Below are 12,127 nucleotides of genomic sequence, written 5' to 3'. Positions count from 1 at the left end.
TTCCTCACCAAATAATTCTGAATTTATGTATATGTATATATAAATATTAGTTTTTAGTTACAGGTATCTTAAAATTATGGGAAACTCAATCTATAGATATTCCAATTGAGATATTTTGGATTGAATTTCCCATAATTTTGAGATACTCAATCCAACAATTCATTCAATGCATATTTCATTATTTTTTGAGAATCTTGGGTTTGGGTAGATATCATTGATAAGGTTGTTTTTTTTACCAAAAAAAAAGTAGAGTTTTCTTTAAACCGTCAAACCGAAAAATAAAAAGAAGAGTGTTTAGGTGTCGCCAAGTAGATCTGGTTTGAGAAGAGATGAGTCCCTTTATAAGGCCATCTTTAATGCTAAAATCGTAGTGCACGGTTTCTTAGAAGATATTTTTTTGTCTGATTTAAAAAAAAATTAAAAATTAAAAAGTGAACCAATCGCGTGCTGCCACGTGTCAGTGGGGCCCACAAACAGTGCAAGAAACTAACCAAAATCAATCTTTATTTCATCACTTCTATCACCGGTTTTTACAAAAAAAGGTGGGACCCACCACTTAAGAAACCCTCTGATCACCCCGTTAACTGTGCTAGAGCAATTTTATTGGAGGTTTCTTATTCCTAGGTTCTTAAAAGGGCAAATCTCCAAAATAGCATCTTTCTAAGTTTATATCACAAAAATAGCACTCAAAAACTAAAATGACCAAAATAGCACATTTCTAAGTTTATCCTTTGAAAATTTTAATTTTTTTATTTTTCAAAATTTGAAATCTTATCCCCAAAACCTCATTTCTCAACTCTAAACCCTAAACCCTAAACCATAAACCCTAAACCCTAAACCCTAAAATCTAAACCCTAAACCCTAAACTCTAAACCCTAAACCCTAAATCCTAAACCCCACCCTTTAACTCTAACCCTAAGTTTGTGACTTTTGATAAAACATTAAGTGTTATTTTTGTGACTTTTGACCTTGAGTGCTAGTTTGGGAACAAAAACTTGATTTAGTGTTATTTTTGTCTTTTTCTCTTCTTAAAATACATGTATATATTTAAGAAACTTTCGGTTGGATTTCCCGTAAAGCTTAGAACCCCACAATTATATACGTATATATATATATATACATATATATGTATTTTAAGAACTTAAGAGGAAGAAACCCCAATGAGGTTGCTCTGAGTTTCTTAAATCATTTAAAGCCTTCTCTTTTTGGGTTAAAGCAATCATTTAAAAGTCCAACGGGGCTTGAGTGGGAGCCACATTAACCCACTATGAACCAGGATTCCCACAGTGGATAAAGAAAGATGATGGTGCAGTAAGCGCGAAACTTCTATGTAGCGAATAAAACTAAACTAGCCCTGAGAATTTTAATCTGTATCCGAAGACCCAAACCGGAACCAATCCAAAAATATCTGATCCGGAACCGAACCGAAAATTTATAAGTATTTTTTGGGTCTAAATTTTTTTACCCGAAAGAACCAGAACCGAAAAGAACCGACCCGAATAGACCCAGACCCGAATAGACCCAAACCCGAAAAGAACCGACCCGACCCGATAAGAACTGATTTGTACCCGACTTAAAAACATTTATATCTAAAACTATGATATTTTTGTGTTCTATTTTATATATATTATTTTATGATTTAGTTGAAATATCTTTTGTTAACAACATATGTTATTATTTTTTAAACATTTTTTAAGTAATATAAAGTTTTAAAATGAAAAATTTAGAGTTTAAAAATGTTTTATTTTAATTATTAATAGTTTCATTTAAGTTATTTTGTAAAATTTTAGATATATATGACAAATATCAACTAAATTTGATGGAATTGGGTATGTCATGTCCTTTTCAGATCCTACTCGAACCCGACCCGAACCCGATATGGACCCGAAAAATTACGGAGTATTTTATGGGTATTTTTATTATAGACCTGAACCGACCCGGACCCGAGAAGAACCGACCCGAACCCGAACCGAAAATTTCTATGTACCTATTAGATCTAAATATTTAGGACCCGAAAGACCCGGACCCGAAAAGAACCGGTCCGAACCGAAGATCCGAACGCCCAGGCCTAAACTAAACAGTACATTAACATATTTGGCACATACAGATATGTGAGGAGTTGAGATCAGATGGGCCCTTCGTCCTTACCTTTTCCGTCACTCTTTCATGGTTTTCACACTTGCAGAATCTTTTAATGTTTGCTTTTCATATTGTTAAATTGTAAATGAACGTTATTCTTAAAAAGTGTGATTTGAGTATAGAAAACACTGACTAAAAAGCAATCTAAAGTAAGACAAAATATTCGATCTCTCACAAGATGCCAATCCCATGGCATACTTTTCAACATTCTCATATCATATCTCCTACAGCATCTCTTAATTTTAATTATATATAGTATCCTTCGTATCTCGTACGTAAACTCTCAGCAGCTATAGCTCCCATCTCTCTCTCTCTTGTATCGACTTTGAATGGCGCCCATGAGTTTGCCTCCAGGTTTCAGGTTTCATCCAACAGACGAAGAGCTAGTGGCATACTATCTGGACAGGAAGGTCAACGGCCGAACCATTGAGCTTCAGATCATTCCCGAAGTTGATCTCTATAAATGCGAGCCATGGGATTTACCTGGTACTTTCATACTCTCGCTCTCTCTCTCTGTCTCTGTCAATATGATTATTTACTACACCTAATGCTCTAAAGAATCAGACATCCATTTATTTTTCACTTACGTACATTACACATAAGATGGAGGTTTTCTTTAATTAATCTATATAATTGAAAGATGTCAAAAAAAAAAAAAAATCTATATAATTGAATAACGAGGAACAGAGAAGTCATTTTTGCCGGGAAACGACATGGAATGGTACTTCTACAGTACAAGGGATAAGAAGTATCCAAATGGGTCCAGGACAAACCGTGCGACCCGAGCGGGTTACTGGAAAGCTACAGGGAAAGATCGTGCAGTAAAATCAAAGAAGATGAAACTGGGGATGAAGAAGACCCTTGTTTATTACAGAGGAAGGGCTCCTCATGGCCTTCGTACTAACTGGGTGATGCATGAATATCGCCTCACTCACGTTCCTTCTTCATCCCCATCTTCCTCTATCAAGGTAATACTTGCTTATTTTATCCCGTACGAAGACAAGCCTCATCAACGTATATTACTATACTTTATAACATATAGACACATATATATATATATATACTAGTTTTTGATAATGATAATGTAAAACAGGAGTCATATGCATTGTGCCGTGTGTTTAAGAAGCATATACAAATTCCAAAGAGAAAGGACGAAGAGATGATGATGGGTACTAGCGTTGGAAAAGAGAAAAATGAAGAAGAGGAGGAGAACATGTGGAGAAAATGCAATAAGGTAATGATGGAAAGAGAAAGCGACGAAGATGAGAGCTTAAAAATTGCATCTGCGGAGACATCCTCATCAGAGCTCACCCAAGGGATCCTTTTAGACGAAGCAAACAACTCATCCAATTTCCCCCTTCATTTCTCATCTTCTCTTCTCGACGATCATGATCAGTTTTTTGCAAACTACTCTCACCTTCCCTACTATCCTCCTCTCCAACTCCAAGATTTTCCTCAGATCTCTATTAACGAAGCACAGATTATGTCAACGGAGTACTCCAACCAACAAGACTTTCAATGCAGAGACTCAATGAATGGGACACTTGACGAGATCTTCTCTTTCTCTTCTTCCGCCACCTTGCCCCTATAACACTAATACACATAATCTTTATTTTTCATATTCAAACTTATTTTCTCAACGTTCTGATATATCACATATATATATACATCGTTTTTCTTTCTTTCTGGCTTCTCAGTTGGTTTAACTCATGACAAAGCGTTTGTGGCTATTGCGTTTTTTTCTGCCACACAGAAGAAAAAAATTGAAACATTATATTGGATTATTCTGTTTTTACCTTACGAATGTGGATACATATTTAGTAGATGCTGCTTAGATCGTTGATTGGGTTTTGTCGTGTAGAAAGAAAACGGAATTCACACATTTTGTAATCGACACTGTTCATTGTTTTGTCTGTAATCTATATATTTGACGGAAATGGATTCTGTCAGGCCGAGAAGAAGAAGGATATATCATATATGGAGGGATTATATACATTATACATCTTATTATATAAAGTAAACAATTCCCTTCTTCTCATACAGCCACATCGTCAAATAAGTTACCCAAAGCATGACACCTGTAATGTATATCAATCCGTATCGTTTCATTTAATTTAGTTTACGTACACGTTGGGTTTCGTTTTCTATTTGGCCCATTATTTCTGCACACTTGACCAAACCCATCTCGAGTAACGTGTAAGTGTGGTGTTTTGATATTAGGGGCCGTTTTCATCTACTCCGTTCCAGATCGAAGAACAACTTGAGTTTTAATAGCGTTGTTTCATCGTCTTCCAAATAATCTAAAGAGTCACCAGTTAAAAATTCATCCTCTTAAAGTTTCTTAAAATCTATCACCACGATCAACCTTCATCGTTTATTTTCGGTTCGGATTTTCGGTTATTTACGGTTAATTTCGGTTATTTTCGGTTTTTCCCAACAAAAAAAAAAAAACAAAAACCGAACCGAACCGAACCGAAAACCGAATTATTTTTTAAAATCATACCGAACCAAACCGAACTCGAAAACATAACTGAACCGAAAACCGAAAATGTCGGTTCGGTTCGGTTCGGCTGGTTCGGTTCGGGGCAAAGTCGCAGGCCTACCCTAAAACTTCAGCTTTATCTTATACAACACCTACATTGAGGTTATTGGGGTTCTCAACCAAAATTTAAAGTGTATGTATATATAAATATTGATATTTGAATATAATAACTTTTGGGTTGGTTTTTCCATGATTTTGAAAACCCAACATAATATCTGAAAAGATCATGCCCCAAACAGTTGTTGCGTTTGTTCAAAAAAAAAAATGTTGCGTTAAACGAATATGTTTTTTTTTTTGGTAAAAGTTATACGAGTATGTTATAGCTCTCAACCTCAAATTTAACTTTACATTTTCTCGAGAAAGACTTTTGCACACTGACATATTTAAACACAGCCAATTGAGTTTCTCTGCAATGACGAATCGACCAGTATTCTATTACGAGCGAGTGAAAAGATTATAAGCTTCATTTGAAGCAAGCGGACCATGCACATAGCCAAATTCATGGTACTCAGCATTCTTTCAATCTCAAGTCGTCTTCGGAAACAATGCAAAATATAACTTCTGTTACTCAATCTGATGTGAACATTTAATCGTTATGTACGGCACTACGGCCCATCACAGTAACAAACTCTGCCTCTTCATAACTATATTTTATTATCTTACTACTGTAAAACACACAATGCAAATTCAAATTACGAGATACAAATAAATAACATAAACAAGTTGATAATCAACCGAACATCATATAATTTACCATATTAACGCTTATATAAAAATCGGTTTTACATGCAAATACACAATTACAAACGTAAATAGTGTTCAATACAAAATATATAATTACACTTTTGAAACAATTTTTTTAATAACTTACAAAAGAATATGAACTTTAATACTATTTTTAGTTAAAAGTTAATTAGACATTTAAAATAAATTTGTATTATCTATCTTTTACTGCCGGCCGTAGGGCGGGTTTTTCCTAGTATACACTAAATAGAATCGGCCCCTTGTCCTAACACAAAAGAAACTACACATGTATTTTTTTTGTAACACTAAATGTATCCCATATATATTAATCTTGGAGCATTACAACATGTTTTCCTAGCCACGAGAATGGTTCTAAGAATTGTTAGAAAAATAAATTGGTCCATATAAACATATATTATGATTTTTATTAAACTAACTATCAAATTAAATAATAGTGTACAAAAGAATATTTTTTCTTTCCTTAAATAAAAGCTACGGAATTACCTAATATGGTTAACATATATATGACCATTAATGATTATGAATAATACATATTTGATAATAAAATTTCTAACCTCTCTCTTTTTTGTTTAATGTTATACTATTAAAAGAAATTAAACAAGCATATAATAAAAAAAATTAGATTTTTTCTTATATGTTATATTTTGAATTATTAAAAATGACTATAAATTACTAAAATAGTAAAAATCCCACATTAAAATTTTTGTGATCAACGGTTTAACTTTTTTTTTGTCCAAGCAAGATACAAATGATCATATATCATAGGGGTGGGCTTTCGGATAAACGTTCGGGTTCGTATCGGATATTTCAGTATAAAGGTATAGAACCCGTTTGGGTATTTCTACACTTCGAGTCGGGTTCAGGTATTTTATGTTTGGGTTCAGATATTTTGGGTCGGGTTCAGATATTTAAATTTTGAAGAAAAAATAAATAGATTATGCATTGTTTAAGTTTTTTATTTAAAATATATTTTAACTTAACTGTTTTCTTTTAATTTTTAAAAGATTAAACTATTAATAGGTTTGGAGATAAAACTTTAAAAATAGAAAGACACTAATTTAGTTGTTGTTTTGAAATTTTAGATGCAACTTTTGTTAATGCAAGAAACAAAAACTTGATATGTATTTTAAGTGAGTAGTAAATAATTGTTTCCATAATTATATGTATATTATCTAATTTTAAGCAATAAGAATCATTAATATAAATATTTTGAATAAAATGAGAGAAATAAATTAGAAATATAGAGTTAAGTATACTTATGTTTGGTTATCTTCAGATATTCATTCGGGTTCGAATTAAGATATTACACGAACTGGTGAAATAAGTAATTTGTTTTGTTGTTTTAATTAGATGATTTTTAGACCGAGCTGGTGAATAGATACTAGACAAACATTTATATTTTGAGTCTGCATTTATATTCTATAATAGCTTGATATATTAGATTTGAACACTAACTAGTTAATATAGTTTGCCGGTGATTTTTTTCAAAATTTTGATTCTTAGATATGTATATGGAATGAAAATAATTTTTACAGATGTCCATTTTTTTTAAATTAACACTTATGTAATTCACGAATTCATAAAAGAAGTTTAAAAAGGAAACTTAACTCATATCAATGAAACAAAGACGAGAACGAAAGCACAATTCTATAGAGGTAGAAAATGAAATCACTTATGGAGAGTCAATAGTAAACAAATCGAGAGCAGAAAACCTAATCCCCTTTGGTTAGTATACAATCGATGTTGCCTATTTGGTTTTGGTGATTTGTGTCAGCCGCAAAACTTAATTTCTTTTTGTGCATATGAAGTCTTAAAAATAATTAAAATAAGATGTATTACGTTAACTCTTCAACAACGATGATATATTTAAGAGACCAACATTTGTATTCATCATTTTATAATCGATAAAGATTGTAGTGTTGCAAAATATTAAAATCATTTCATAAACAAACATTATCATAAGAACTCACCTGCGCATAAACACGGGTTATCATCTAGTATATTAATAATATATATGACATAATTCATATATAATTGATAGGATAGAGTATGTAGAGTAATATCTAGGATCTCCAACGAGCGAAGAAAAATATTGATCTTTTTTTCTTCTCAAAATCTTTGTTAAGACGTCCACCATTCGATGGTGGTAAAGACATGAGTGGGTTATATTTGTGTTGGGGGTTACTGCTTTAAATAATGTGATGAGAGGATTATAGTAGAAATAATTGTATTCACTCTCATAATCATAAAACGTACAACTAATATAGAAAGATGTTAATATAAACATTAAACCTATTTTTTTAAATTTTAATATTTTGACATTTCAATAAAAAAATATTCACAATTATGTTTGATATCTTTATAATATATTTTAGGGGAAATTACCAAACCTAAAACTTGATTTTAAATGCAAAAAAAATAAAAATAATTACAGCCATATATTAGATCAAACAAAAAATATGTATGCACTTTTATGAATATAACTCTATGAATCTTCTGTGGTTTTATAAGTTTTCTCATGTATTAGATCTAAAAATAATTTATAAATTTTATAAAGTATACTTGTTGAGGAAGGACATATATATATTATTTTTGTGAGGAATGTTAACATCATAAATATGGAAGTTGATTTACAAAAAAAAATCTAAAACTGCAAAACCTTGGCATGAATTAGAGAAAAACAAGATGATGCAAAGAGAGACCAAAAAACAGAGCTGGTCACTTACTTGATTCAAAGAGCCATAAAATTAGTCAATTGCTTCCTAACTTTTTTGGCCGTAATGCTTCCCTCTCAATGAACTTGTGTATATAGCTGATCCATTAATTTTAATAATATTATTTATACACTAGAACTTAACCCGCACAACCGTGCGGGTGATTATTTTCATATTTATACACATATATATATATATTTAGTTTACATGATTAGTGGTATGTAATTTTAATATTTACCATATTATTAACTGTTTAATATAACATTTTCAACATAACAATTTTATACTTCGCATGCAATAATTTAATTTATAGTTTCAAATTTTCAGTGGATTTTTCTTAATAAAATATGAACATCAATTAAAATTTTACCTTATGTGACATTTATGAAAATATCACTCAATTTAACATTAAATTAAATATTTTATTAAAGGTATACTTTTATTTTATGTTTTAATCATACATATATGTTAATCAAATTATTTTTATAATTAAACTCTCTGACTCAATAATCTATACTAAGTCTAATTCATAAAAAAACACACTTCATTTAAATTATTAAACCAAAAATTGTGGTACGTCGTATCTGTTTTTTCGTTTTAAACTTGCATTTTCTTTTCATTATATGTTTTTATTGAGGTTTATTATGTTGTCTATTGGTGATTTAGATTTTTACTTTTCGATTGTACTACCCCAAAACTCTTGGATAATTTAAAATGAATTTAAAATGTTGAAATAGAATATATGAAATAAGCTTGATTATATTTTTATGAATAAAGTAGTTATATATTCCTATTATTGAAATATAAAATTATATCGACTACTATATTTAATAACACAAACTGATTCCACTTTCAAAATAGCATTTGTATACCAATTGTTCATATTGATAGCATATTTTTAATCACGTGGTCCGAAATTCTAAATTAACAAATTTTATCGGTTAAGGATTAAAGATTTAATTGAAAATATTATTTTAAACTAATATCACAAATTTAGAAAAAAAATTTAAATGAGTTTAATATAATTATAAAATTAATGAGATATTTAAAATATTTGTTTTGGTGAAAAGTGAAATATACATTTTTATTAAATAAATATGAAATTAAATATTTTAAAGGTTTGTTTAAGTGAAAATAAAATATACATCTAAATTTTAAATAAATATGAAATTATTAAATATTTTAAAAGGTCTATTTTAATGAAAATTGAAATATATATTAATATTTTGAATAAAATGATATGAAAAGATTTTATTTAGATACCATTTCAGGGAAAATATGGAAATATCTATTTTATTTGTTTGTCATAGAATAATTCAAATATTTATAAAAAAATTTATTTAATTAATTTTATAAAGAATAGTCCAACTACAAAAATTTGACTTCTATTTTAATAGTATAGATTTCTGTCGATGTCCATATCTTGAGATCAATTGCTTGTCAAAAGTAAGGTGTTCCAAAGATCTTAATATGCATATTTTCATTATATCTGGAATATTTTACCAATAATATCATAATTATATTTATCTTATATTTGATTTATAATTTTAATGGCTTATAGTATAGTTAGTTTTTTCTTGTTTTATTAGAGCTATTGATACAGTTAAATATTATTACATGCTAAAGTTAAAGGGTTGAAAATTTAAAATACATGAAAAATACAAAAAGTTGTTTTCACGTTGGTAGATACTGTTGTAAATATATTATTTCATCTTTCTTTACTGATTTGCATTTTTAATACAATTGGATGTTAATCAACCGTTCTTTTAATTTATTTTTCATGATTTATGTCTCTAATGAGAAATATTTTCTTATAACTTTTTATCTAAGTTATCTTAAAGAGATGTTTTGTTTGTTTTGGGTAACTTTCAAACAATAAAATTCATTCATTGTGAAAATTTCACTATTTATTATGACTTCTGTACCTTTTAAGATAAACACTTATAAAACAGTTAAAATCACTTATTGTGATAATTTTTCAAAAGAGTTGGGAAATAGTTACTTAAAAAAAAATTTAAGAAATATTGGAACATCAGTATAAAAAAGTTATAGTTAGTGAGTTTCTAGATCATATAGTGTTTTTCATTAGTGTATCTTAATTATGTTTACTTCGTTCATCAGTTCCTTATTCTAATGTTTTGTGTATTGGTCAGGTTTTAAATCTTGGACCTTTAGAAAATCTCATTGCAAAAGAAATATCTTCGACTAAATTAGAATCAACTTCTAGTGTAAATTAGATTTTATTGAGTGTTTAATTCTATATTCTGTTTCATGTAATAAGTGATAAATTAGTTAAAGGATCATAGAAAATATACTTGTCGTAAAATATAAATTGTATACTTATATAGGACAAAACATTAAATAACATAAAAATAAATTGACAAGTAGTAAATATTATATAAGTTTAAGCTAAGAGAATACGTATGTAATGTTCTGTACTTTTTTTCGTATCACAATTTTTAAAATCTAAATGGCTGTTAATATATGATGTTTATTGACTATTATTTTTTATTTTTTTTATGAGTTGTGACTGTTTCTAAAACATTTAATGCCAGTAAGATTCTTTCAAGCCATAACTACAATTGTTTATTTTAAATCAAAGTTGCTAAATGATAATTTAATTATTACTATATAGAAGATTTTAATCCAAAATTTACACCACATAAAAAAAAAGTAAACAAAAAAATCAATACATGAAATAGCCAATATAAATACTGAACTTAGATAATATATAATAATAATTTAAAAACTGTTTCTAATTTAATAATTTAGATTTAAATAAAAATTAATATTAAAATGTGTTAATATATGTATAAGAATAAATAACTAATAATTACACATTTAAATAAGGACCAAATGGGTGTCAAACACTTTGTATTACAAGGTTGTCGCCAGAGCATATCGGCTCTTCATGCTGAGATGGAAGGACTTCTATGGGTGATCATGTTTAGGTGGGCTAAGTGTGACTACGTTGCATATGGAGACAGATTGTTCTGATTTGGTGGATATGATTGCTAACCCAACTGACTGACCGTCTTTTTCTCTTAACCTAGTATCATTTTGTCTACTACGAGATGAATTTTCTGGTTTTAGCATCTCCCATATTCCCAGAGATAGAAACAGCCGAGCAGACTCCCTTGCCAAGGAGGCAAGGATCAGTGGTACTATCATTTTGCAATAGAGATATATTCTTTAAATATGGTAATAATTTGTTGTAAATATAAAATTGCAACAAAAATGTGACAAATTTTAAATTCTTTCTGTTTGTATGTTGCAAATTCATGTTTGTCGCATATACGTAGCAAAATTAGCAACGAATTGAGTTGTTGCTAAATCTGTCTTATTTTTGCAACAATTGTTTTATAGCAACTTCGTTGTATATTGACAACATACTTTTGCAACAAAAATAGTGGCAAGCCATTGCTACTTAAAATAATAGCAAACAACGTTGCAAATTCGCAATTAATTTTTCCTTGCAATTTAGTAGTATTAATGCGACAAGACATATATAAAAAATTGGTATAATTACAACGTATAGATGCAACTTAAAATTGTTACATAATTTTCTATTTAAAATATACATTGAATGTTGTTGCAAATATTTTGTGACAACAGTTATCTTGTGGTTAACAAATAATATTTTAATACAATTAGTATATTATCAACTGTGTTGCATAAATTATTCTTGTAGTATTTTGTTATAATCATATTAGATGTATTATTTATTTTTACAGTAAATATATTTTAAATAACACAAAAACCTAATGACCAAATTTATTAAATAAACTAAAATATTAAAAAATTCAAACAATGCATTATTAATTTATTGGAGAAACACCAACAATAATTTTAAAGCTACATAAAACTAATAAAAAATTAGGAAGAAAATAATTAAAGCAACCAAATGAATTGTTGACACCCCTAAATAGAATAATTGGACAAAAAATCGCTATCATTTTTTCCAAGC

General features: G+C 29.0%; 1 protein-coding gene across 1 annotated transcript; it reads left to right on the top strand.

Moving 5' to 3' along the window:
• The first annotated feature begins 2,222 nt into the window (after positions 1-2,222).
• Positions 2,223-3,939, top strand: LOC106445187 (NAC domain-containing protein 71-like). Its single transcript, XM_013886702.3, has 3 exons — positions 2,223-2,625; positions 2,827-3,107; positions 3,233-3,939. The coding sequence occupies exons 1-3, from the start codon at positions 2,469-2,471 to the stop codon at positions 3,728-3,730; spliced, it is 936 nt and encodes a 311-aa protein (XP_013742156.1). The 5' UTR covers positions 2,223-2,468; the 3' UTR covers positions 3,731-3,939.
• Positions 3,940-12,127: the final 8,188 nt, after the last annotated feature.

The sequence above is a fragment of the Brassica napus genome, chromosome C6, assembly GCF_020379485.1.
Source record: "Brassica napus cultivar Da-Ae chromosome C6, Da-Ae, whole genome shotgun sequence".
In the NCBI taxonomy this organism is placed as follows: Eukaryota; Viridiplantae; Streptophyta; class Magnoliopsida; order Brassicales; family Brassicaceae; genus Brassica; species Brassica napus.
The sequence above is the reverse complement of the archived record's forward strand: the minus strand, read 5'-3'. Positions and strand labels throughout refer to the sequence as shown.

Excerpts from the sequence above, each read along its gene's own strand:
- LOC106445187 (XM_013886702.3), top strand. The coding sequence starts at position 2,469 with ATGGCGCCCATGAGTTTGCCTCCAGGTTTCAGGTTTCATCCAACAGAC. Across the intron at positions 2,626-2,826 it reads CGAGCCATGGGATTTACCTG|AGAAGTCATTTTTGCCGGGA; the intron begins GTACTTTCATAC and ends AACGAGGAACAG. Across the intron at positions 3,108-3,232 it reads CCCCATCTTCCTCTATCAAG|GAGTCATATGCATTGTGCCG; the intron begins GTAATACTTGCT and ends AATGTAAAACAG.